This window comes from Malurus melanocephalus, unplaced genomic scaffold (genome assembly GCF_030028575.1).
Source record: "Malurus melanocephalus ecotype Western Australia unplaced genomic scaffold, MMel_1.1 scaffold_471, whole genome shotgun sequence".
NCBI classification, from domain to species: domain Eukaryota; kingdom Metazoa; phylum Chordata; class Aves; order Passeriformes; family Maluridae; genus Malurus; species Malurus melanocephalus.
Genome location: NW_026623703.1, coordinates 191,808 through 219,179, shown reverse-complemented (window position 1 = coordinate 219,179; position 27,372 = coordinate 191,808). Strand labels below are relative to the sequence as shown.

Below are 27,372 nucleotides of genomic sequence, written 5' to 3'. Positions count from 1 at the left end.
CCCTGGCGGCAGCGGCGGCGGGAGAGCATTGTGGGTAGGAGGAGGCGCCGCGTCCCCACGTGCCGGCCCCGCGGCCACCAACATGGCGGCTGCCTGAGCGCTCCCCGCCGCCACCGACACCGAGCGGGGGAGCGGCGCTGCCGCCGCCCGGCCCGCGCACAGGTACGGGGGCAGCGCGGCTTTTGCCTCTGYCGGGACCCCGGCTGGCGGGGACCCTGCGGGCGGTGGGCGGGGGAGGAGCGCGGCCTGTGCTGGGGTGGGCTCTGCCTGTCCGGGAAATGCGGCGGAGAGGAGTCTGCAAGGACCGGGCACCGCGGGGACAGCGGGGGCACGGGGCTCCGCCGCCCTGTCGGGACACGGCACGGCCCGGGGCGCTTGGAGGAACCGGGCGGGGTCCGGCCGCAGCCGCGGCCCCTCGGCTCCCGCAGCGGCACCGGGAGGCGCCGGCCGATCCCTCCGGTCCTGCCAGGCTGAGAGCGGCGGCCCCGCCGGTGCTACCGGGCTGAGAACGCCTGTGCTGCTGGGGCTGAGAGCGGCGGCCCCGCCGGTCCTGCCGGGCCCGCAGCCCCGTGCCTCCCGGCCGGGCAGGGCGCAGCGCACCCGCCCCGAAATGCAGCGGCTGTCCCTGCCCGGCCCCGGCTCTGCGGGGCTGCAGCCCGGCCCGGCCCGTCCCGCCCGGGAGGATTCGCGTTGTCCCCGCGGTCAGGGCGGCTCGGGCGGCTCGCCGCGGCCTCTCCTGTTTCCCCGCACCCCTGCGCTGCCAGGCTGCTGTGTCAGGACGGGGCGGGCGCCAGGAATGCAGAGCCGCGTCCGGCGGGGAGCACGGGACGGGCACCGCCACCTGCCCCGCAGTGTCACCGGCGGGGAGTGACCCCTGCCCCGGGCAGCTCGGGCTGGCGTGCCCTGCGACACGCGGCTGTTGGGCTGGGAAGGGTTTTGTTAAACCCCAAAGGTTTGCTTCGGGGACATCACCTCCTGAGAGAGGTCCTGGTGCAGAGRAGCCCTCTTGGGTTCACTGCCAGAGGATGACTGTGCAAAGCTGCTTGCAGATGAGGAGAAAATGAAGCAGTAATTGGGTCAGAATTATAATKGTCGTAAATGTATGGAAGGTGCTCCAGCTTCTTTTTGCAGCCTCCATTTTACTGTATGCCATGGGCCACCCTGAGCCAGAGGGTTGCTGAAAGCTCCTTCCAGAGGAGTCCRGGTGCCAGAGGTAGTTGTGGTAGTGATTCAGGACATGACACTTTTCCCACKTTGCTGTTTCAGCATTTATACTTTCAGGCACTGATGCAGCAGGAATTCTTGGCCTTTCCTTGGCACTGCATGATTRCATGAAGAATATTTCAGGTTTCAGTGTTAGTGGTTTGGGGTCCATTATTAGTGACAATTTTAGGTAAGAATGAAATAATGGAGTGTTTTTTGCCGGCCTGGCTAATAGTCTGTGTTTCAAATGATGTGCAGATTTGCAGTTTACCTCTTAGAGTTACATTAGAGTCTTTGGTAATAAAATAAATATAAAGTAAAAATACATGTATATGAGAAAAGTGGAAATTAACACTGCTCTATATATGTGTATGTGTTAGASATAGGATTGTGTCTGCATGCCATCATTGTGATTCAGAGGGTTTCTTCCACTTGCATGAGTATTATAAGTTGTGCTGGGACACACTTCCTATTTATAGACCTGACAGTCTCACTCTCCCAGAAAAGGATCTGTAGACATGCTTTGTCTTTACAGGAATAAGGAGAAAATGTAGTTTTTGTAATACAGCATTTTCCCTGAGTAGTGACAGGTGGATTCACAAAGAGATTTTGCGTATAAGATTTTGTGCATATGCAGCATTCAGTGAGGGACTAGGGACCATGTCCTGCTGACTGATTTTCTCTGTCCCTCCTTAGCCCAGGAAATCTTAATTTCTCRTCTCAAAAGTGAAATAACTTTCTCAGAAGAGAGAGAGCAAAGCTCGCAGATCTTTGGCAGGTAGGCTGTCAGGAAGGGCAGGGTGGTTCCCGTTTTCTCAAGGGTGTGAGCAGGGAGGGTTTGGACCCAAGTGTCCCACTTTTGGGTGTTGCCACGTCTGCTYCCCATCATCAGCTCTGTGCTGAGTGCAATCTTTGTTGTTAAAACGTTTCTTGGTCAATTTGTGAGARGTCTTGGTTTTTTCTGCCTATCTCAACCAGTATGGATTGACTAACAGTGTCTTAACATTGTTGCAATGGCATTCCAAATAATTTGTAAATCCTTTTGTTTGATTTCAGCAGGGAAAAACTGTTGTTGCTTTAGCTGAGAGATCATTTTTTATTCAGAGGTCTGAACCAGGCCCAACACTGACTACAGCACTGGATTGAACAGAATGAACTTTTGTTCCAKAGTATCCAGTCCCCAGTTAATATCAGAATCTTATTTTCATTGGAGTTGGTGTAGTTATGAAGAAAAATGTGCTTTCTGCTGGTTTCAGAGGACTCCAGGAAAGGCTGAGGAGTGTGCAAAAGGCCACTCTTGCCCCTCTCCAGGGTGATGGTTCAGGGCTCTCTCAAACTGCAGCTTCCACAGAGGTTACAGCAGTTGACCTCTTTTTGAGACATTCACTCATCTCTAATTTTGTGGCCTTTGGTCAAGATTGTTGAGTATTAGGGCCCTGTTCATGCAACACATACATTCCTTCAAAATACAGACTAAACAGATTATCACTGAAAGGAACCATGTTAACCTGAACAATACTCCAGGCTGCATGTGCTATGTGACACAGATGAAATGATTCAGATGACRTTTCTGTTTTCTTTCAGGTTGTGCCAAGGAATAAGCCAAGAAAAAGCTTTGTTTTATCCTAGCATGGCAAATGAAGAAGATGATCCAATTATACAAGAGGTAAAAGTGCATTGTGGCAGCAGTAATTGTATATGAGAATTTTTTATTGTTGTTATTATTACAGTTCCCAGTGTTTTACATTGCTGAAACAATGTGTCATCAATATCAGTGGTTGTCGTGTAACAAATGGCTTGCTCTCTACAAAGAATTATGTTGTGTGGCCAAGTAAATGGCTCATGGTGTCTRTTTTGTCAGAATAGTCATGTCCATGCTGGCAGATGCAGCTCAGGTTTTTCACCCTTTGTAATCTGTCCATGGCAGAAGAGGAATTCAGGTGCAGAATTCACTTCTACCATCGTGTGCTTCCAGTGATTGTTTTGTATTAGAGTTCATAATGAAAAGCTAATGTCAGTATTGAGCTCTAAGGGTTATACTTTTATTACAGTTGGCATCTGATGAAAGTTGTTTGTTTTGGTTTGTAGATTGATGTGTTCCTGGCCAGAAGTCTACTGGAGAAGCTCTATCTGTTTCAGGTATTTATGTTAACTTTTATGCACTGTTAGTTTGTTTAAAATAAATGCAAAGAGAATTCTTTAGTGCTTCAGTCTGCCAGGGTGTTGGATATAGAGAACCTGTTTGGGTCTGAGTTTGGAGTCAGGAGTGAGCACTGGTTGTGGTGGGGCCTGTGGGTGTGCTGGAGTTGTTGCAGCTCTAGCAGGATGCTGCTGTGGCTGGGAGATTTCTCTGGGATGCCACACTGTCCTCTGAGCATTCCCAAAGGGCTCAGAGGAGACAACTCAAGCTGCCTCTGCTCTCTAAGCCAACACTTACTTGTAAAAACCCACAGATATTTTACTTCTGATAACTCAACAGAGAGTTAATTCTGAGGGATAAGGTTTTATTTTTCTGCTGGGCCACTGTGGGACTATTTTCCTGTGTTACAGATTGCAGGGGTGCAGGAAGGGGGTTGTGTAGTGACAAAAGCAGAGGACTGGGAGGAAAACAACAGATTTTCTAGGTCATGCTCCCAGATCCCCTGATGACTCACAAATCAGTCAATTAATTTGTTTTCTTGGTGTCTTGCCTCCAAGATCTGGCAAGTGGATTTACATGTGAGGGGACAGAGGAAATTGAGTTAATTTCTGTGAAATTCTTTGGTCTTTAAAAGAAGTGGGGTGTATGAAATGAYCTGTTTTCCAGTATCCCATTCGCCCAGCTTCCATGACCTACGATGATGTTACACATTTATCAGCGAAGATAAAACCAAAGCAGCAAAAGGTTGGTCATCATTTGAGTCCAGTCTGTAAAAGTTGTTTCGTGTTGTGCAGAATGTACTTAAGAAAAACACATTGTGCTGTTGAGCTGTTCTAACCATGCAGCTTCTTGCAGGACCAGATCTCTGTGTTTGAAAGTATGAGTGTTATTGTATCTGTAAGGTAGAGTTTAGAATAAAAGTAGTGAATAAATCATGGTGGGAAAGCCACTATTTTAATAGAAAACAGAATTGCTCAGGGAAACAGTTCCTAATGCTAATTCAGTCTGTGTGGATACAGCTTACATAGAGTTTATGTATCTCCAGCTTGTTGTTTAAATSACCTCAGAGTACAAAACCCATGTATGTCCTGCTCAGCTGTGTGTGAGATCTGCCCTGTGSGTTTGAATGATGCTGCTTCTGGACTTAAATTTGCTGTAAATCTGTGGAGGTGTTAAGAAGCGTGGGGTTGGCTTGTAGTTGATATATTTGGGGTTGTGCCATGGYAATTAGCTGTGTTCCCTCTGAAATTCTTCAGGTTGAACTGGAAATGGCCATTGATACTTTGAATCCCAACTACTGCCGCAGCAAGGGAGAGCAGATTGCTCTCAACGTGGATGGCACCTGTACAGATGAAAGCAGCACCTATTCCTCGTAGGTGTCCTCTTGCCTTCCTTTCCTCCTTGTGGTGAGCACAGATCTCTGTGTGTCCACCTGTGCAGCCACAGGGCTGTTGGGACACTGTTCTACAGCAAATATTCTTGGGAGTAACCCACGTTTTTTGGGTACATCATGAATTTGGATTTGCACACAGAAATGATGGATATTTATCTGCTGCAGTTGTTGACAGTCCATTTTGAGAATTGGTGCTTTCAGACCTTTAGCACCTGCATGCCACATTTCCTGTGGAATGCCATCTCACTGCTCTCCTCTGTCTGCAGGAAGCTGATGGACAAACAAACTTTCTGCTCTTCCCAAGCTGCCAGTAATGTTTCCCGCTATGCAGCTGCTGTTTATAAAAGAGGTAAGGTTCTTTTGCTTAACTTTGCATCACTGAAACATACTCATTTCAGTGTTCAGGTAAGATGTGTTTGATCTCTTTTTTCAGCCTAGGTTTTAATTGACTGATGGATCTYAAAGGAAAGTTTTCCCTTATCAGTGTTCCAAGAGTCCTTGAGTAGGTCTAGCAAAATTGTGAATATCATATAAGGACACCCTGGGTTTGTGGATACCTCCAGAATCTTAACAATTCATGGTGGCCTGAAATAATACACATTTGTAGCATGAATTATCATTGTTACTTATATTACTATCTTTATCTAATTTTGTCTGTCTCCTTTTCCTGTTCAACACTTTTGTCCCTCTCTTGAATGCCCAGGCCATCACAGAGTTTTGGTCTGRTGGTCATTTGGGATGACAATATGTAGATTTTTAGTGATGACTGTTTTATTCAAGGTCTTCTGGACTGTGGGTCAGGCCTGAGCCAGAATGTTTCTGGTTTCAAYACAAAAGGGAAAATAACAGAAACAGGTCTAGGTCTTTCATATTCCCTTGAAATCCCAAGCACTGGGTGAATTTTTCRCTTCAATCCCTCTTTACGTTTTGCTGTATTAAATATTTATGCTCWGTTGAATCTGTGGCTTTACAGAGACAGGGAGATAATGAAAAGTTCTGTCTTTGTGCAGTGGAAAAAATCAATATTAACCAACATSAATTCTCTTTTTCAGGTGAACTTCACTTGACTCCACTACATGGAATTCTTCAGCTGAGGCCGAGCTTCACCTACTTGGACAAGGCTGATGCAAAACACCGAGAAAGAGAAGCTGCTAATGAAGGTAAATGCTCTGAGAGTTGTGTTTTCTTTGGGGAGGTGRGATACAAGTTCTCTTTGTAATATGACTGATAAGAGTCACATGCTCTGAAGATGTTTATTCCAGCMACACAGACATCCTTAGGCCGTTTCTCAGATTATTTCACTGACCTTGGGGTATTTTTTTACCTAAATGCTTGTGTGGGGGACTGGCAGAGGGATGGGAGGTGCTGGGTAGTGACAAAGGGTGGTGATGGGGACTGTGTCACCACTGCTGCTGGAAAACAGCAACATGTTGATGGTGACAGRGTGTGCTGTGTCAGGAGCAGTGTGTGCTGTCACACATGGATGGTGTGGCAGGCTGGGGTTGAACCTTGGGATGTGAGTTCAGTGTGCTCTGTTCCTGCATGGGCCCCCAGACAGTCACTGGCTCTGTCACTGCAGTGCTGTTTATTTTTGTATTTTCTGGCAGGTGGTGATTCATCCCAGGATGAAGCTGAAGATGATGTTAAGCAAATTACTGTATGTCCACATTTTCCTTTTTGTGCTGGGGGGATTCATTGGAGCTAGGGCCCCTAGCCTATTCTGAGGTAGCAAACCAATAATGGGTGGTTTTCCCAAGGGTTTTAGGGCTCTATTTAATGACACCCAAATCTTCCAGGTCCGATTCTCRCGCCCTGAGACCGAACAAGCTCGGCAGCGACGTGTTCAGTCCTACGAGTTCCTGCAGAAGAGACAAGCAGAGGAGCACTGGGTCCACCTGCATTATTATGGCTTGAAGGTGGGTGTGTGCTGGCTGCTGAGGAGGCTCAGCCCAGTCTAGAACTGGTTTTAAATCCAGGCCCCTGGCAATGAGGGAATCATCAAAAGATGATGAGAAAGAGGAGGTCTGTAGGCTGCAACAAACCCTGCAGTGCTCTGTATCTCCTCTGCTGGATAATGCCTTGGGGTCTCCACACTGGAAAAGGTTTAAAACTGAGAGCTGGACAAACATAAAGGGGGGTCTGAGTGTAAGAATCACTCAGGTCTTGGATTATGAACTGAATTTTGTGAAAGACTTGGGAAACCCATTCAGTCAAGTGTGAGAAATSCTGTTTGGCTGACTTGTGCATGTCTGTCAGGAGGTTTCAAAGGCACAGCGAGGGAAATGTTCCCACATCACATGGGCATGGTACAAAAAAGTGAAAGCAGAACATCAGTTAGTGAGGTGGAACGCTTGAGTAGTGCARTAATGATGGGGTGGCCTTAGTTTGGAGTGAGAAATGCAGCTCTGTGGCACTGTGTGTGTTTTCAGTTTGTGATGATGACTCTTGGTTTTTGCTGTCTCCAGGATAGCCGTTCTGARCATGAGCGCCAGTATTTATTTAGCCAAGGTCACGGCCTTGCTGAAAACACGGAATTAATTAAATCTCCCAGGTAATGGTTTGATGGTTTCCTGCAGAAATGGCATTAATTAGTTGGGATTGGTTTCAGAGWAATAAGCAGTATATTCTTTAAAAATCTGCTCTTTGAAAATTCTAATAATTATAAAAGTTGAATTGTTTAAAAAAATACAAAAACACACTAGCTTTCCTCTTACTGAGGTTGTTTYCTTTGTTTCCCAGTACTCTTGGGATTCAGGCCTCTTGTTTTCACTTGGGATTGTAACTTCTTGTACATTATCACAACCCTACGTTATTTGGACTGTAAATACTGCAAAGGAAAATTAAAACAAAAGCTTCTCCTGGTCAATACAAGTTAWTACTCTGAAGCTGATAACTTCCATTGTTAGCAAATCTTACAAACTTCCCTTTGTGATTTGTGGGGGCAGTTGAAGCTGCTTGGAAGGTGTTTTTGTGTTTCTTGGTGACTGCAGCTCTACTGGAGCCTTCCCTCAGTGCCATCAGTGCTTCCCTGATACAGCCATGGCCCATGTAACAGGAAAGTGGCAGAGTCTGGTTCTGGTTAATGTGTTAAGAAAAACACACTTAACATCAGTGAATCAGTGATAGGTGTTTTAAGTGAGAAATTACGGTACTTAAGCCTGGGAAGTCCCAAGACAAGATTTTAAAAGAATGTGTTTCCTTTTCTTCCAGTGAATATTTAATGATGCTGATGCCTCCAAGCGTAGAGGAAGAGAAGTAAGTGTTTGTATGTGATGTTCAGAGTCCACATTGGCTGGATGCTCTTTCTCATGGCTGCAAATCTCTGTGTTTATCTGCAGTGACAAACCCATGGCTCCAAGCAATGTGCTTTCTATGGCCCAGCTGAGAACTTTACCCCTTGCTGATCAGATCAAGATCCTGATGAAGAACGGTTTGTGGCTTTAGTCATTTATTTGCACTCCACTTTATGACTTGTAGTTGCCTCAGATAAAGTGCCTTCCCCGGTACTGCCAGTTCTGTCACCTCACCAGACAGACTGTATGGCTCTCTGATTCTCTGAAGAATCTAAATCTCTAAATCTTAGCTTAAGAAGAGCAGTGACAGCTGATCTGACTGCTGATATATTTGCTTTAGAAAAGATAGATTACTTTAGAAAAAAGATACATATCTTTAGAAAAATTTCCAACTTGATGTTAGCTTTCTGGGTACACTTATTTCAGCAGGTATCTCCTGGAATGTGGGGTCTGAGCATGTGCAACATGCACCTTGGCATTTTCTGTGAAGTTTTTAAGAAATACATACTTCATGAGTGTCATCTAGGAGTTTTATTTTGTGTCTTCAGAGTTACTATCTGATCCAAGAAAATCCTGAGGCTTTTGCCTCAGGAGTTTCCTTCCTTGTCATGTATCTCTGCTTACAGATATTGTCAAAGATACAGGTTTAATTGAGAATATTATTTTGTTAATACATGAATTTGTGACCAGTTAAGCCAGTCAACTGTGATGCAGCCCTAGCATCTTTTAGACCAGACGATGCCTRTAGCACCGGGTGGGGACTGACTAAAGCTGAGATTTGATTTTGTCCCGAGATGAAGCTTTTCCTGTGAGCAGCTGTGCTGTGTGTAACGCTGTGTTTTTGGTTTCTGTGTTGGCAGTGAAGGTGATGCCGTTCGCCAACCTGATGAGTCTGCTGGGCTCGGGCACCGACSCCACGGCCGTGCTGCGCTGCGTGCAGCAGGTGGCGCTGCTGGTCCAGGGAAACTGGGTGGTCAAGAGGTACGGCGGCTTGGTGCCGGGAGCGCGCAGGGACAGCGCCGGGAGCGCGCAGGGAAAGGGCCGGGATAGCGCTGGGAACGGGCTGGGAGAGCGCCGGGAACGGGCTGGGAATGCGCCGGGAGCGCGCAGGGAACGGGCCGGGAGCGCGCAGGGAACGGGCCGGGAGCGGGCTGGGAGAGCGCCGGGAACGGGCTGGGAGCGCGCCGGGAACGGGCTGGGAGCGCGCTGGGAACGGGCTGGGAGAGCACCGGGAACGGGCTGGGAACGGGCTGGGAGAGCACCGGGAACGGGCCGGGAAAGGGCTGGGAGAGGACCGGGAGAGCACCGGGAACGGGCCGGGAGCGCGCCGGGAACGGGCTGGGAACAGGCTGGGAATGCACCGGGAACGGGCTGGGAACAAGCAGGGAACGGGCTGGGATCACGCACCGAGAACAGGCAGGGAACGGGCCGGGAATGCCCCGGGATCACGCACTGGGAACCCTCCGGTGTCACGCACCGGGAGCGCAATGGGATCATGTACCGGGAATGCCCCAGGATCATGCACCAGATTCACGGGCTTTGTGCGTCCGCCCTTGCAGCCCAAACTGCCACGCTCCCACCTCGCAGCTCTGCAAAGCTGTGGTATCACGCTGTCGGTCTCTTGGAGTCTCCAAATCCAAAGGGTTGTGGAAAGACAATGCCTTAGTACCTGTCCTAAGTGGGATTATGTCTGAGCAGTGATGTAATCTATGCTTGCATCTGAGTTATGACAGGTTTTTGATGTTGTCTGCACTCACGTTCTTTTGTGAGAGAGCTGTTCTGAATTCTTCCAGAGATTAGTATCAAATAGAAACACAAAATCAAACCAATGTCAGCTGTGATATTTCTTAGCAAAATTCAGTGCAGTAAGGATCTCGGAGCAGTYCTCTTGCTGTTCATCAGTGGAGGCWCCTCAAACTGCCCTCTGGAAGGCATTACCTGCTTAATGAATCAAGCGTGGGGTTACTGAGAGTACCACAGAATTGGGTTCTGTATCATCTTGCTCTTTAATAGGATAAAGCATCCTATTGGGGATTGAAGTCTAAAATGCAGTATGTTTTTTCACTGGGTGGAGCCCTGCATGCAGAGAATTCCAATCTCTGGAATAGCTGTGTTAAGGTGMATGGCATCAGCTAGCAATGTGAGTGTGCCAGCAGGATGCTCAGCTATTGTGCCACAGGCCTTTATTAGCAGTGTGCCCAGCTTTTACACAGCCCTGCTGTCCTGCAGTGTCACAGGAGGAAGCTGAAGCAAGTTAAAGGTGGTGTATTCACATTCAGATTGTGTTTAGGTGATAACTGTTTGCTGTCAGTGTGAGGAGGATGTGTGGATCTGTCCTGGATGGGGTGTTTGGGCACAGAGCACARTCAGAGCTTTGAACAGACTGGGGACCCATTTCTGTGGCCTGGGTAGGATCAAGGTGATGACCTCGAGTTGCTGTGGGGTTTTGGAGAGCCTGGTAACACTTGTCATCAGCTGGGCCACCCTACAAGCAGCCAAGGGCACRGAGTAATGCTGGTCTTGGGGCTGTTGGTTCCAGTGTGACATTTGGTGATGCTGTTCTGTTAAACCCTTCATTGCTGGTGAGGAAATAAAAAACTCTTCATGCCYGTACATCAGCATTTTGGCTAAATGCTGCCTTCAGGGCTGCATGCCACGTTAGCCTAAGCACTTCTTAGGATCGTTCTGGTCTTGTTTACACGGATCCAAGGGAGGGAAGGCTTTGCAAGAACAAAGCAGAGCTTGTAGCTGTGTTGCACACACCTGCTTGCCACAAGGCTGTGCTTTGCTGCTGTAAGCCTTTCTGCATTAGTGTAATTGCAGTGGTGTAATTACACCAATATTGATGCCTTTAATGAAAACCATGCTTTGGATAAAGGTATAATTTTACTGCAGAACAGGGAGGGCATGTTTGTTATGCTAATCTTCACTAATGCCGTTTTTCTGGAGTACCTAGTAACTAATTCCTCTTCCTTTTTAATTAACAGTGATGTCCTCTACCCAAAGGATACTTCCAGTCCCCAYAGTGGAGTTCCTGCAGAAGTGCTCTGTAGAGGGAGAGACTTTGTTGTGAGTATAAAAGTGTTTGTTTCTTCTRAAGGAAAACAAGGTGAAGTTTGAGAGGCCCCAGCATTGCAAACCCTGCTGCTCTCCTGCACTGAGGTGCTTCCTCCAGGGGAGTTGTTCGTGTTTTAGTGCTGAAGGTGCTGTTCCAGGTCTGCCTGGGAGTGGTGGTGTAGGCTGACTCTGTGTCTGGCTGGCAGGTTCAGCTCATCTGTGCTGAGCACATTCATCCCTTTCTCACACACGCAGAGGAGCTGCTATCGCATTGCCCCTCGCTGTGGGGCTTGCACCACAGCCAGCACTGCATAATAAAGTTGTTGTTTCTGCAGCTCTGTTCTGTGCCTCAGCACCGAGGGCTCAGGAGGGCAGTGTGGGTAAGCCCTGTGCTCCCTGAGCATGCACTGTTGATCTGTAAAAAGGACTTTATTCCCCAGGGCTGCTAATCAGTGAAAGGACTTTGTTCCCAGGCACCTTTTGTGAGCAGGAGCTGCACATGGAAGCTGAAATGAATACGGGTCTTGAAAACACACACATAAGCACAGCAAAAAGGAACAACCTCTGCATTGTGTTTGTTTTCACTAACTATGGAAAGAATTAAGTTCCTAAGTGGTTTCTAAGTTCATAATCAGTTTATGGCTTCCGCCCCASCAGAGCAAATCTGATGAGTGCACAGCTCTGGTTTTCTTCAGTTAGACCTGATTGGTTTTGCAGAGTTTGTTGGTGAGATTTAACTCTGAACAGGAGAATGCTGTGCAAGAGATTTAGGGGTATTTTAGTGCTACTGTAAGATCAAACTGATGGTGATTGAAAGTGGCTGTTCATTGTCTCTTGATGTCTGCCAAGACACTGCCATATGGAGACCTGGATCCAGGTGTGACCCAGTGACAGGAGTCTTTAGGGCACAGCAGATTAGGGGACACGTCGTGCTTGAAGTTCAGGGACCAGAATTGTTATGCTCAGTTAAATAAGGGACAGTGTTCTAACAATGAGGATGAAAAGATACATTATTTTCGTTTGAATTATGTCAAATATACATTCCATGAGAAATGGATCTGTGTTGGTATTAAAGACAAATAATTTGCTGATTAATACTRCATCAAGGAAGAAGTTAAAATGTTAGAAAATAGAGTGGATCAGTAGTTCTGGCTTTCAGACAAARAGAAATGTCTGCTTATAAGACTCAGAAATAGTATGTAATGCTTCTTCATCTATGAAGAAAATGCTTTCTAGGTTAAAAAGTGAAGGTTATTTTCCTGGATATATATGTGTAAAGGAATTAGTAAGTTCAAAAAGCATTTATGGACTTTCTGTGCTTTAAAACAGAAATGCCAGTGCCCTGAAGTGAGCGGGGTGGGTTTGTGTGTTCATGGGCAGAGATGCTCAGAGGGAGAGAAGGAGGCATGGATGACATAGGACAGGAAGAAATTGTCAGTAATGAGGYTTTGAATTCTTAACACCATTATTAATACACACAGACTAAAAGAGGCTGTAGCCTATTTAAATGGAGGCAGGAAGAAATGAGAGTGAGTGATTTTCAGGCAGTGTTCTGCCCAAATCCTGTCAGTGTCTTGGGATTTGGAGCTGCTGTGCACAGCACCCAACTGTCCCTTACCTGGGGACAGTCTGGGAGTGACAGCACATCCTGGAATAACTGTGGGTGACTGATGGGGCTGGAGGAAGGGAACAGGCACTTTACAGGGCTCTGTGCTCTCAAGGGCAGCACTGGTCAGCCCCATGGGCCCCTGTGTGAAAGTGCTTGGAGAGTTCCTCTGATGATGAGGAGTATGTGAGAAACTAAACTTCAGGTGTGAATTCTGGGTCCCAGCATCACTGCAGTGGTTTTGGTTTGGGGTTTATTTTTGTTTGTTTTGTTTTGAAGCTAAATGGAGTTWGAGTTCAAGAGATTCCTCATAGCTTTTGTAGTCATAGGTTTGCCCTGGCACACCATGGACTCTCAAAGCTTTTGGTCCTGTGTTCATGGCCATTTGAGGACAGAAGGAGCCAGAAAATGTTTTTCCACTACCTGGCTGAGAATCACTTCTATTTTCTTGAAAGCAATGGAGGTTCTATTTTTGTGGAACATCATTGAACAGGGTCATTGCTAGAACTTCAGCAGAGCAACTGTTACATGCAATTACTAGATTTTCCTCTTTTGTTCTCTTCCTAGATGTGGAAGTTCACGCAGGATCGCTGGGTTGTGAGGAAGGAAGTGGCAGCAGTTACAAAAGTGAGTGGATTTGTTTTCTTCCTCCATCAGCAGGTGGTGATGGGTTGGCTGAATGCTGCTGGCTGTTGTGTGGCTGTGGATGGTGGATGGTGGATGCTGCTGCCTTCCCTCTCACCCCACCTGCTTTCCCTTCCATTTGCAACAGGTAGAGATGGTACTTTTTCTAGAAGAAATTTCAGAGCATTTCCAGTTTCCACATCTGCAAGGCTGGCCTTTGAGCTGAGCCATGCATGGTTCCCCTGGTGTTTCAGTGGAAGGTTGGGCAGTTTGGACTGTGCAGAYTGAAGGTGCTTACACAGCCCCCAGTGCCTGCTCTGCTCTGGGTGTGCAGGAGCAGCTCTTCTGTTGGCTTTTGCCAACTGCAACACTGAGTAAAAACCTTAAAGTAACTCAGACATCTGAGCATTCTGTTAAGAGTGGTCAATGAATGAGGAACATTAAAAAGGACAAAACCAAAATTTTTTAAAATGCAGTAAAGTGATAAAATGTGTCATTTTATGCACAGACCATCTATTTTTGGAATGTAAAAACCAGGGCTGCTTAAAAGCTGGGCATGTGTAGGTGCAGCACATCTGGCCTGCAGCTCTAAAATAAGATTAACATTGTAGAACATGCTTCTCTTCCCCATGGAGCCTTTTCATCTCCCTTTGGAAACTCCCTTTCCTTCACAAAACATGCTGTGAGCTGTTTGACTCTGGGGTGATGAATCACTGCTGCTCTCTGAAGTGCTGGGCTTTTAGCAGAGTGTGAAAGTGTTGGTGCTGCAGAGCTGGATGAGAGCTGGGTGTGTGCCCCATTTCCCCCAGCTCAGCCCAGCTTTCCTGTCCATGGTATTTATGCTTTTGCTTTTAGCTTTGCCCAGAAGATGTGAAAGACTTCCTAGAGCACATGTCTGTGGCAAGAATAAACAAAGGCTGGGAGTTCATGCTCCCTTACGATGAAGATTTTGTTAAGAAGCATCCAGATATAGTTCAGAGGCAGCAGATGCTGTGGATGGGCATTCAGGCCAAGTAAGTAATTTACTGTATTTTGGGGAATAAGCCAGARGCAAAGAACTGTTAATACAAAGGTTCTCCAGACATTGATAATTTAATCTGTATACTGTCTTGGAATGTTGTGTCTTTGTCTTTCAGATTAGAAAAGGTCTATAATCTCCTAAAGGAGCACTTGACACCAAAGAAACAAGAGGCACAATCAGGTAAATGGAATTGTGCRTGGATCATGTTGAAGCATGTCCACCCATCCACCCATCCATCCATCCATCCATATTCCTGAGGGATTTTTTTGGAGTTCCTCTCTGGTTTTGAGTGTGGTGCAGACTGGTCTTGTTTAATTCTTGTGCTTCCTCTGGGCTGTTTAAGCCAGATCTTGGTGTCTCCTGCTGTCACTGATGTTGGGTGACAGCAGCTGCTGTGGCATCCTTGTGGCAGAGCAGGGAGGGTCTGTGGCCCTGGGGACTCACATCTGACCCTGTAAGATCAGCTGCTTCTGTTACCCACCTGCTCATTTATGGCAGCTCCTGAAGGGAGGGCACAGCTAATTCTCACCTCCCAGTTTAATGTTAATGCAATTTAATGTGCACAAAGGGATTTTTTCCTTCCCTGATTTGGCTTTCTGGTGTGGTTGAGGGCCARGCAGTTCCTGGGGAATGCAGGAGGCTGGAAGGAGCTGTGAAGCTGTGTCTGTTTGACATCCTTCTCCACCAGGRAGAATGTTAAAGTAGCTGCTCCAAAATCCTAAAAGATTGTGGAAACTTGAGATTCCAGAGAGTTTTAACTGGACATTGGGCTCACTGATTGAGGAGTACAAGCAGAGCTGCCAGAGGAACATATGAACCATTTGAATAGSCTGTGTCTGAGCTGCTGGGAAGGATTAGGTGTGGGGTTATTTGGAGAGGATTAGGGAGCCTGACAGCAGAGAAGATCCCAGCATGAGTGCTGGGCATGCCTTTGGCCTAAACACTGCTCCTTGCCTTGGCCCTGGGGCTGGATTCCTCTGCTGCCAGGGTTTGGGTCACAAGCAGAGATGTGTAAGCAGTTTGCATCCTGGTTTCCTGAATTGTGGAAAAGGCCTTGGTGATTGAACAAACACACTCTGCCTTTGCTTCAGATTCTTTGACTGGAGCACCCTTCCCCAAGCATTTGGCTTTAGAAAAACAAACACACACTGCCCTCCAAAAAACCCCCCAAAATGAATCAAAATCTAACCAACAGGCTGGGTTTATGCCTTATATTTCATAAACCTGTGATGTTTTCTGTCCTGTGGAGATTGATGGTGCCTTTTGTTTCTYACCAGCTCATCCCTTGCTGGTTTCTGGGGAGCAGAGGGTCAACATGGCTAAAGCAAAAGTGAAGCAGAACTACGGGCAGCTGGAGAAGGAGCTGCAGAAGCAGAAGGCAGAGATGAAATGCAGCGAGCCCTCGGCCAAGATGGATGTTGCCAATATCCGCATCAAAGAGGAGCCGCTGRGCCTGGAGGAGCCCATGGATACCTCGGCCCTGGAGGGTCTGAACAACGGGCTGGTGAATGGGCTGCACACAGCCCCGGGCTCGGGCTCGGGGGAGCCTCTCAATGGCCACCTGCCCGGGGGCCACCTGCCCGGGGGCTGCATCGACAGGGTCACCCAGGAACTCAAAGCCTTTGTGTCCTCAACCTTTAAGAAACAATTTGTACTCACCCTGAGTGAGCTCAAACGGTTATTTAACCTTCACTTGGCCAGCCTGCCTCCAGGCCATACCTTGTTCAGTGGCATCTCGGACAAAATGTTACAGGACATGGTGCTGGACACTGGCTGCAAACAGATTTTGGTGCCTGTAAGTATGGGTTGCTCGTGGTGTGCTTTGGGGAAGGGCCCTGGGGAGGCATCAAACCCTGAGCTGGGAAATGTTTGTGTCCTGTTCTGGTGGAACAGGACAGATGTGCTCGGGGTGACTGGAACATTCCAGCACTGGAATCGTGTCTGGAGCCCTGCWCTCTGCTCTCTGCTCCCTCTCATCCTGGGCTCTGTTCCCTCAGGGTGTTGGGCTGCAGGGATGAGCTGTTCCAGCTCCTCCTGTTCACACCCTAAGGCAACCCCAGATTCCCATCAGCTCCCTGGAATGGCTCAGGCTCCTTCCCCTGGGGACAGACCCCGCTGGGAAGGTGACATTGGCTGTCTGGGAACTGCTGGAGTGTCAGGGAGCACCAGAGCCCTGGGAAGGTGACATTGGCTGTCCGGGTGTTTCCTCCAGCCTGTGCAAGGTGTTTGTGTSTTTKTGTGTGTGGAAATGATGTGAGACAGAGCAGGGCTGCCAGGCAGGGATGCTYAGGAGAGGAAAGGCAATCTGGCATCATGGGAAAGAGCAGGAAAGGAAATTAATTTTCTGAGACATCTGGCACTGCTGATTGGGTTACGAGCAGGAGCTTGGGAGCTGCTGCCTTTGTGGAGCGAGGAGAAGGAGCAGGAAACAGGAGAGAACAGGAAACAGGAGAGAACAGGAAACAGGAGAGCCTGGAGCTGCTGGGGACAGCAGGAGTGTGTTCAGTGTGTGCAGGGGACACGGTGTGACACCTGGGAACCCAGAAACACACACTGGAAATGGCACTGGAGAGCAGCACTGGTGTGTGCAGGGGACACGGTGTGACACCTGGGAACCCAGAAACACACACTGGAAATGGCACTGGAGAGCAGCACTGGTGTGTGCAGGGGACACGGTGTGACACCTGGGAACCCAGAAACACACACTGGAAATGGCACTGGAGAGCAGCACTGGTGTGTGCAGGGGACACGGTGTGACACCTGGGAACCCAGAAACACACACTGGAAATGGCACTGGAGAGCAGCACTGGTGTGTGCAGGGGACACGGTGTGACACCTGGGAACCCAGAAACACACACTGGAAATGGCACTGGAGAGCAGCACTGGTGTGTGCAGGGGACACGGTGTGACACCAGGGAACCCAGAAACACTGGAAATGGCACTGGGAGAACAGCACTGGTGCTGCTCTGTGCTCCTCTCCTGTCCTGGCTGTGTCAGGTCCTGGCTGTGCAGTGTCTGTGTTCTGGCTGTGCTTTGGAACAGTCTGGGACTTGTTTGCTTTGGAAATTGGGGATTTTGGAAATTATTTTATCCACACAAGGAGTGAAAGTGAAGTAGTTTTTCTTCTCAAAAAGCARAATAAAATCCTGCTGAATTGGTGGCCAGGAACTTCCTTCTGTCTAGAAAAGCCTGTCAAGGAGACCTGCAGAGGTGCAGAAGGGCTCCTGGGATGTCTCTCGAGGAGGCTGCTGCAAGTTTTAGTTCTGCTGACTCAGGATTTACTGCAACCCTTGAGCTGTTGTGCAGGAGCTGGTTTGAGCCTGCAGTGCTGTCAGCAATGGAAATCATTGCCCCCAGAGGGAATGGGGCTGGCTCTGCTCTTTGCATGGGCTCACACCCTTTGGTGTTCCTTGGCTGTTCCCCTGGACAGTTTTATCAGAACCCAGCAAAGTTGTGTGAGCTCAGGGAAAGCCTGGAGGGTTCTTTAGTGTGGGATTTCATAGGTACTCATTAGTTTTCTGTAACTGAAAGTGCTTTGGTGATAAAAATCAATGATCTGAGGTAATTAAGATGATGTTCTGTGGGGAGTGAAGACACTCTTGGCTCGAGTGCTTACCTGTTATAGGAAACATGTGGTTGAAAATGGCAATTGGAACCTTAGGGGAATGCAGGATTGACTGCAGGGCTGGCCAGCAGCACCTGGGTATGGGATAAATGGTGTTTGTGGGGAGCCAGAGAGGCCCTGGGGATCCCTGCAGGGTGTGCTGGCTCTGCTGCACGGCCTCAGCCAGGGGAGGGAACAGCACAGGGCAGGAAAGAGCAAATCTGGGCTGGTGCTGCCATGGGAGAGGAGAGGAGAGGGAGAGGGAGAGGAGAGCTTGATGATGTTTTTGAGGCCTCAGGAAATGATGTAAGTGTTTGGGTGTCRTGCCTGGCTGGCAGGAGGGCAGTGCAGCCCTGTGCTCACACAGAGCCCTGCAGGCTGGCACCAGTGCCAGGCTCCCCRAGAGCTCCCATCAACAGTTTGCCTTCAGGATTTCTCCAGCTGATAARTTTTTGTCTGGCACTCTGAGCCCCTCCATCTGTTCAGCAGTGACTGAGGCTGCCTGGCAGGGGCTCAGGGCTGCAGGGAGAGATCCCAGAGCCAAGGGCTCCTCCCTGAGAGCGTCCGTGTGAACGTGGCAGCCCTGGCAGCCCTGGCAGCCCTGGCTCTGGGGCTCTGTGGCTCCTGGTTCAGCTCCCGAGGGCCCTGCCCTTGCTCCGGGGGCTTAGAGCAGGAAGAGGCACCGGGCAAATACTCCAATGAGGATTTTAAGGTAGCACAGAGCTGTATCCAGGTGAGGCTGGGAGATGAAGGTGCCATACCCAGCAGAGGGGCACCAGATGGGCACACAGTGAAGCTCTTTGGGCTGCACATCTCTGAGGAGTCCGTGATGGCATTTGCCACTCCTGTGTGACAGCAGCAGTGAGCAGGAGCTGCTGGCACCAGAGCTCACAGCAGTTTGCAGAGGAAGGCTGCAGGGAGGAGCAGACTGGGTTACTGTGTTTGTTTGGGAGCGTTTCCTCCGSAATGGCTGCACAAACACTGCTGTGKTTYAGGCTGTGCTGAGGCAGGAGCAGTTTGCCCTGGGCTCTGCTCACTCCTTGCTGAGCCCAGCACTTGTACCTGGATGCTCCCAGTGCCCTGCATTTGCCATTCCTGCTGCAGCTGTTTTGTGCAGGGAAGCTGGAGAACTTGATTTTATCTCTGCTGAGAGATTATTCCTCAAAAGCAAGTGTCCTTTTGGGAGGAGAATTATGTCAGGTGCTGCGAGCCCAGTCAGCCTGAATCCTGGCTCTAAACCAAGTRTAAAACCTTGTTATATTGCAGCCATTTGGACTAACCTGAAAGTCAAAGCTGTTAATCCCAGCAGGCAGCTCCCACTGGATAAAACCCTTCCTTCCCCTCTGCAATAAGATCAGAGGCAGAGCATGAAAGGAAATGCTGATCTTTTCACTCTGCCATGCTCAAGTCTTTGGCTGCTGGGAGGAAGGGTTTGGTTTGTGCCTCAGCCAGGGCTGAGGGATGTGCAGTGGTTGGGACTGCCTTGTTAGCTTTTCACAATGATTGACTCAGGTCTGGGTTACAGAAAGGAATAAATGGTTAGTGACAGACAGGAGGAGACATGGCAGGAGTGACAGCATATTCCAGCAGTGCTCATTGCTCCCTGCTCCAGGGGAAATGTTGAGGCAAATGGATGGCATTTGATGTTTTTAGGAGCTCAGGGCATGGAGGGGAGGCAGTTGTGCCCCTTCTGTCTGCAGGGGTGTGAGGCTTCTGCAGTGTGGGGTGGGACAGCACTCGGGCTGTTTCCATTCCATGGCAACCAGGGTTTGGATTCASTAATGGGTGTCCAGGGATACAGGATCATTAAGCAGAACTCATTAAATAGCTGGTTATTTTTAACAGCCTCTTGTTCTCAGTTTCCTCCACAGACTGCTGCCTCACCAGATGAACTAAAGGTCTATGCACTTTGGGAAGCTGGTGACACTTATGATCAGGTAAAGATAAATTAAATGCCATTCCCAACTATATGTTTATTGAACGTTTGCCATTGTTTGCATCCATGTTTCTGGAACTGCTGCAGCAGGAGTTTTTCTCTGTTGGTGCTTTCACCACCAACCTGTTTCCAGCTGAAAGGAAGCTCCTGGCTCATAACATGTTGGCAATCATGTCAGTACCCAGCTCAGTGGCTGTTCTGAACCTGGGGGAAGAAAGGATTTCAAGTGCAGGCCTCAGATCAGGATCCAGCCCAAGTTTTTTTTCCTTTGATGGTAATGCAACATTAACCAGAGATTAACAGGCATAGCTGTTGTATCTGTTTATACTTAGAATAGGAAATGGTTACAGCATGTGTGAGCATCCCCTGAGTTCTGGCTGCTGTCAGTAAATGAGGAGAAAGGGAAGGTGCCCAGCAACCATGGATGGACAGTGCAATTCCTGCCTCCATGAAATAACATTTTTATAGGAAAGAAAGAAGCACAAGCCAACCTCTTGTGTGAAGTGAAGTGAATACTTCAGCATTTGAGAGGAATGCATTGCACCCCCTTCTTCRTTGCAACAATCCTCCAATGCAGTTCTGAGAATGTTTTGTACAGACTAAGGCACGTGCAGTTTGGGCAGAAAGGTAGGAATAATTATTCTCTGTGTACTTATGGTACATTTTCTTTTAAAGCATCGCCAAGTTTTGCTTGAAATCTTCTCGAAAAACTACCGAGTGCGCAGGAACGTCATCCAGAGCCAGCTGAGTCAGGAGTGTGGGGAGGATCTSAACAAGCAGGAGGTGGATAGAGTCTTAAAGGTGAGCTTCTGTTCACTGGGGTTTGATCCAATTAATGCAGGAGTTCTAATGCTTGATTTGAGCAAAGGATGATTTTTAACCATGAACTGACATATGGTAAGGATGACAGAACAGTTGTTGGGATATGGACAAAGCCTGTTTCAGCTTGTTTTCTTACAGAATGACAGAAGTTCATTTTTCCTCTTTTCCTCCAAGGAGCAATGGCTCACACATTTTGTATCATTGCAACAATTCTTTTTGTCATCTTGGAGCAGCAGAGAATAGAGTGTAGTAAATGKGATACTTGAGTTATTTTTAAATAATGCAGAATTAAACATGAAGGAGGTGGGAAGGCTGTGCCCAGTGCTCTGAGTTACAGCTGCCTGCTGCTGGTTAGTGCTGAAGAGCACAAAGAGATKTGCASAAGGAAATGCACTTCATTCTCCAGYAGGATGTGCAGCTTTGTACAGAGCAAAACCCTGGCCAAAAGCAGCAGGCAGAGTAGTAGTTAGCACATCTCATTGTGAATGTTTGTTTGAATCCTTTCATGTCTTTGAAGATGCACCATTTACTTGCTCAAGAATTTGAAGTTATAAAGTACAGACCACACAGGCCATGACTTTAAAGGAGATGCAGGATGGCCAAGCAGAAAGTTGCCAAGTAATGTAATGCTTTAATCATTGTGGCTGGGCCTTTGCTCACTGTCACCCACTTCAATGAGACAAGTGCCTAAGTACTTTATTACATTGTGATCTGCAAATGAATAATGGCATCTTTGAAGAATTACAGATCTGTTGCTGTGATAATRAGCAAACTGGTCTTGCTTGAAAGAACCTGGTTGTGTTAGCAGTAAAATAAGCTCAGCCCTTTCTGCCTGCTAGACAGTATTTCCTGTGGCTCCTGGGCTGGGGCATTTGTCAGCCACGACAGGAGCTCAAGTGTCAGCTCTCCTGGAACATCAGACAATGTAATGGCATTAGTTTTTCATGATGCTGCTGCTATTTAACAGATAGCCTATTTCTGGAAAAAATACCTGCCCCTAAGTCATCAGGCTCTGTTTTTATGTAAGTCACTAAGTCAGTGGGTGACCAGSCTTGTGTTGTGGCAGGCTTTATTGTCTTGAATACATTTGTCACAGGAATATGGGAAATTACCTTTGTTTCTGAAATAACATTCAGCAGTATGATTTAATGAAATAGGAAGATTCTCTGGCTTCTTTAAGCCACAAGAGATTGGATTCCTCTTCAAGCGAAATTGGATTTGTTGACTATTTCCCCATCTGCCTGTGCTCATTTTTATACACAGAGGAACAGGCTGACAGGGTTTGTATTTTTGCATCTGCAGATGAAGTCTGCAAACCCTCTTTGTAACCTCTGGGTTTGTTTTTGTGATGGATGAGTCCCAAGACTGCAGAAAACATTATCTGTTTAAGCTCCACAGGCTCAGTTCTGTAGCAGTACTTGAGCCTGTGTTGAATTACCTGAGTGGGAGGTTGGAGTGAAAGAAAGGGAAGCTGTGAGCTCAGAAACTGAGAGATTTGGTGCTCACCTGATGGAAAGCAGGCAGTGAGCCCCAGGGCAGCCCAGGCCCTGTGCTCCTTTGCTGGGGTGCTCTCCTGCCCCAAGAGCAGCACACGTGTGCTCACAGCAGCGTTCTGAGGTTGGACATTCCATTGTCCTACAACAAAGACATTTCATTGTCTTAAAAAATCCAGTGCCTGCCCTCACTCCCACTCGCTCCCACTCTTCCCTCAGCCTGTTGCCCTGAGTTTCACCCCATTTGCCTTTGCATTCCCTGCTCCTCAGCCCTCACATCCTTCCCTCCCTCAGCCACCGAGCCCCAGGAGGCACCACTGTTCCTCAGTGCCATCCTTTGTCCCTTTGCACCTTCCCCCACTGCCCGTCCCCTCCCTGCACTGAAGCCCTGTGTCCTGCAGGGTGGGGACACCCTGTGCTCCAGGYTCCTGCTCTCCTGTGCACTGGAGAAGGGCTGCTGTTTCTCATCATGTTTATTGTCCCAGCTAGTTGTTCCCAAGACTTTATGGACTTTAGAATCATAGAACCTTCAGGGTTGGAAGAGACCTTTGAGACCATCCATGCACCCATCAATGCAGCACCTTGCCCTGATCCAGGCAGCTCCTGAACACCTCCAGGGATGGTGCYTCCAGCAGCTCCCTGGGCAGCCTMACRGAGCCTTTCCTGTCTCCCCAGGACTGCTGTGTCAGCTACGGKGGCATGTGGTACCTGAAGGGGACGGTGCAGTCCTGACAGCGGTGGCAGCAGTGTCAGTGATCTCCGGGACACAGAGGAACTGCAGCAGCTCAGCCCGAGCCATGCCGGGGCAGCTCTCACTGCTCGGGCCCCGTGGGCACATCCCAGCTCGGAGCTTGCATGGCCCCCGAGGCACAGAAACCGCCGGGAAGGCACCGTGGGACCCCGTCTGCAGCTTGATTAATCTGGGATTTCTAATGTATTGCAATTCTCCTTCTGTTTCGTTATGAAAAAAATAAAACCATATAGTGACACAGACATGATGGAAAATCATGGTCTAAAACTTTATTTTGTAAGTAATGCCAATAAATTAAATTTGTTTACAACCATCCCAGTTTTTGTTAAATCCCTGGATGCTCATACTGTGAGCATTGTCATAGCCCTTGCAGCCCTCTCTGTAGAGAGCAGGTAGTCGTGTTCATGGGAATGTCAGGCCTGGGAGGGGGGAACAAAATCACTGTCTGTGAACTCTGTAATACATTGCAATTGTTCTCACCTGTTGTCTGTGAAATGAGTTATTTGGGGAAGTACCAACACCTGAAACATGGGCAACAACTACTGGATTTCTTCTACTGGTGTGGGGTTGTTTTGAGGGACTTTGTGCATTACTGTGTGTGATAGAGTGCAGTAACTTACCGAGGGCACCCTCTGGAAGGCATCCAGCTGTAGTTACCACATGGCAACCATGTAAAACCTCTATTTTGTGTAATTTTTAAATAAAACTTTATCTCAAAGGTCAACTCTACCCCGCYTTGTATTTGTCAAAGACGAAAGAGAAGCTGCAGCTGCTCCTTTTCCATCCTGAAGGCTTGGGAAGGAAGGACAGGGAGCAGCCCTGGTTACTCCACTGCACTCACCCCACTTGCAGGAGTATTTATCTGCTGTGGCACTGCACAACGCTGGGCCAGTTCTCTGCCCGTTCTCTTCCATCACATGAGAAGCTCAAGGGGATTCTATTGATTTCATCTACTTATGCTCAGAAAAGGCCGAGTTGAGTTGTTGACTAAAATAAGCAGATTAAGGTAGTTAATCCAGATAAGAATGGCTAAGAATATTATCGCCATACTTACAGCATTTTGCATTTTGGTGGAAAATGGCTATTTTTAAACTGCTAAAACTYTACCTTATTTAATAGGCTAGTACAGTTAATAAAAAAGTCCATCAATAAAACTGGGATGTGTTTTATGTTGAGGCAGCCCTGGCTGGCACTGACCCAGTGGCTGCTCTCGGGGAAAGCTGCTCCAAGAGAAGCTCTAAGAAAAGCCCAGCCTGGAGAGATTTATTGCACAGGTGAGTGCTGCAGTACAGCCAGAGCTCAGCAATGGCACAGGTGGCCAAGGGGGAGGTACAGTACAGAACAATCCAGTAATTCTGAGGAAATATTTTTGGTATTTTTAAAGCATAGAAATTGTATATATCAAAGTGGTATAAATTAGCCAAAAGTAATAAAACTACTGATGATCACCTATTTAACCGAGAATTTGGAACTGCTTTTACATGTCTTCTGCTCCAGCAGAATTCCCTTGCTCTCAAAGTGGTAAGAAATACTGTTAGTGAACCATTCTGTGCCTTTCCAGTCTAACTGGGGTGAGACAGGACACAGTAACCTCACAGCAGAATGGCTTTTCTGCCTTTCCCCCCCACTCACCTCTTTTTTGAGCACTAACAAAAACCACAACAGTGAGAAAACACTTACTTCTATCTGGATTTTTATCCTAGACAGGCCTGTTCTCTTCCWTTTAGCATATTGTATTTACAAATACAAATTTCATGGGAACTCCCTCTGAGCTCTGTAGGAAAGATGGCAAGACTAGATAATGCAGGTGGCATCTGCACCAAGCTGTTTGCTGTTTCCTGATTGGCACAAATGGATATAATTACTACTTACACATGCAGCTTGACTGGATTATTTATTTGCTTAGAAAAATATTCAGAAGATTCAGATTCCCATTTTTAAATAATTTTCAGACTGCAATACACATTTTAGAGAAACTCCCACAACATGAARTCTTAATACTGTACCTGAAGGACGAGCTGGACAGAGCACAGCGTAAGGCAGCAGAGCTGCAGCAGCAGCAGTTGACTAAAGCTCAGACTAAAGCTGAGAAACGATCAACATTCCAGGTCAAGGGTTTGGTACCTCACARCAACTTGGCAGGAAGCTGCTGGCCACATTAAACTGTGAGACCCTTCAMAAGGAGGATGTCACCTTTCATTGTGCCTTTTTTCTCCCTCTTAATCGCTCTTTTCTTCACACTTTGAAGCTGTTCTAAAGAACAACCTTCCCCACGTCCTTTGTTTTGCAGAAATTAAATACGTAGAATTACTARTAGGGAGTGGAAAAGGAGAGGAAGAACAAGAGTGTGGTCCCCTGTTTTCAGCAGGAYATGAGCTGGCAGTGTTGTATCCATCTCCCACCACCCCACAGGCAGCACAGAAYAGGGCCAGAGAGGCTGACACTGCAACCAACAGACAAAACAATGGAAGGTTTTACACCTGGCCTGTCTCCTCAAGCACTTGGAGTTTGTGGTGTGTAACATTAAAAGCTACTCCACTATGTCAATGCTACTTCTAAAGTTAAATAGCTAAATAACAACTAACTTACCAAATACACATAAAATGTACAGACATCCACCAGAGAACAGTAGGTCCCAAACAACACAGAGTCAATTCACAGTATCTTGCCTTAAGACAAAGTGCCCTACAAAGGAAACCGTATCTAAAAAAGCCACACAAACTTTACATCAAATCATCTCTTAGTAGGAAGACATTTATACTCATCTGTGGGGCAGCTCAGTATTGTGAAAATGTGGTATTGGCTTAAAGCAAGCACAGCTTTCCACCACCCTGCCAAAGCTCAGCTGGATTGCTCCCCTCCTCCTGGAGCTGAGGAGAGGCTCCCCGAGACTGCTCGGGGCTTTGCTTTTGGAAATCTTCTGCATCAGTGTAGTTACAGGGCTAGATCATCCCTGTGACCCACAGCAAAGCTTCAGTCTGGTTCCTGTGAGAGATTCTGAGTTCTGAGCTCTGTTATTTTTGAGGTGGACTAAGGAAACAAGTGTCAGTTACTGCTCTGGCCAGAGATAAGTGTAATATGAAGTAGTAGTAGTGTAGCATTAAGCCATGATGTTTGTTTGCTTTATAACCACTAGTTTGTGTGACAGTGCTAAACATTMAATCTACTGCTACATAGGAACAGGGAATCTAGTTGATAACTAACTMGCTTGTTAACTACAGGGCAACCAGCCAATCCAAAACATTCATTTTGAGTGCTCAAGAAATCCATTTAAGGGATGTTTCCAACATTCATATGAAGTGTGTTCTTGACTAACACATAAGGTTATGGCTGAGAGGAGAGAGTCTTGTACTTTGCTCTATGTTCATCTATTTCCTCCTTTGTTTTTCTGATACAGCTAAAAATCTCCTTGAAGAGTGCTTTATATTCAGGGAGAGCATTTGTGGAAGAGTCACTTAGCTCAGCAATTGTGAACTCTTGATTGCTAGCTGAAAGATCATACTGGGTGTTCCCCGCGTTTAGGTCTTTGGAATACTGCTTCAGSGTTTGTACAGCCTTGTGTTTCAAAGAGTCTTCATCCATCTGACACTTCTTCAAAAGCTCCTCATACTTCACTTTCAGAGCATTGTACTGAGCATCAACTTCATTAAGCACAGAGATTCCTCGCTGCTTCACAGCCTCAGCTCTCCTGATACACGTTTCTTCGTGGCCCCTGAGAATGTCTGCCCCAGCAGCACTGCTCAGGAGGCTCTCACTGCTGCTCCGTTTCAGGGCCTTCTTCTCAAGCTCCGACACTGTCACCAGTCCCTCATCTGCCAGGCTCTGGCCAAGCTCCCTGTCTAAAGACTCCTTGAATGAAATGAAAAAGGATTCTGGCACCAATTTCTCTGCATTGTGGAGYGTGTTTTCAGACTGAAGTATCTGTCTCATTTCAGCCACCTCTGCTTCCAGCTCCTCTGCCCGTGCCCGGTACAAGTCTGTATCCACCAACCTCCGCTCCAGCTCACAGTTCTCTTTCACCATGAGACTGTATTCCTCTTCCATGGTCACCCTCTTCTCTTTCTCTAGGTTCAGCTGGGCTTGCAGAACTGTCACTGCCTTCTTTAACTTCTCRTTTTCTTCTTCTAGAGGACTTAGCTGACTATCCATAGAAGTAATCTTTTCTGCAAACACGTGATCATAAACAAAGTACCTGTAGAAACAAAATAAGATTAGCAAACATAGGAAGTACAGATGACCACACCTAAAGTTTTCCTGTCCCAGGTAACTAATGACATATTTAAACTGTGTGCTAACACACTGCAGAACACTCACAGGGGCCACTCCACTAACCAATCAGTCCATTTAGTAATTAAAACAGAGTTTGTAAGGACTTATATGCCATCAAATCAAGCTCCCATCTTAAACAGAATGACAGCTCATTATGAGT

The 27,372-nt window shown here is 47.5% G+C and overlaps 2 protein-coding genes across 4 annotated transcripts in view; one reads left to right on the top strand and one right to left on the bottom strand.

Moving 5' to 3' along the window:
* CDR2 (cerebellar degeneration related protein 2) overlaps positions 1-27,372 on the bottom strand; it is a 98,877-nt gene that overhangs the window by 60,380 nt on the left and 11,125 nt on the right. The window contains exon 5 of one of the 2 annotated variants that reach the window (XM_057380802.1): positions 26,232-27,135. In XM_057380802.1, coding sequence (XP_057236785.1) covers positions 26,268-27,135 — 868 coding nt within the window. In that variant the 3' untranslated portion in view covers positions 26,232-26,267. Of the gene's footprint in view, positions 1-23,179; positions 27,136-27,372 lie in introns of those variants that run through there. The other variant, XM_057380800.1, reaches the window with a different exon arrangement.
* Positions 47-23,183, top strand: POLR3E (RNA polymerase III subunit E). Of its 2 annotated transcripts, XM_057380795.1 has the most exons (22): positions 47-162; positions 1,900-1,981; positions 2,788-2,869; positions 3,292-3,342; positions 4,010-4,087; positions 4,600-4,715; positions 5,003-5,085; positions 5,789-5,896; positions 6,344-6,393; positions 6,533-6,652; positions 7,202-7,287; positions 7,947-7,991; positions 8,075-8,166; positions 8,890-9,010; positions 11,017-11,098; positions 13,260-13,319; positions 14,172-14,329; positions 14,453-14,517; positions 15,615-16,132; positions 19,801-19,878; positions 20,553-20,678; positions 22,868-23,183. In XM_057380795.1, exons 3-22 carry the CDS (start codon positions 2,834-2,836, stop codon positions 22,922-22,924), a joined length of 2,130 nt encoding a protein of 709 aa, XP_057236778.1. In that variant the 5' UTR covers positions 47-162; positions 1,900-1,981; positions 2,788-2,833; the 3' UTR covers positions 22,925-23,183. The 2 variants fall into 2 exon arrangements, with proteins under 2 accessions (XP_057236778.1, XP_057236777.1); XM_057380794.1 differs by lacking the exon at positions 1,900-1,981.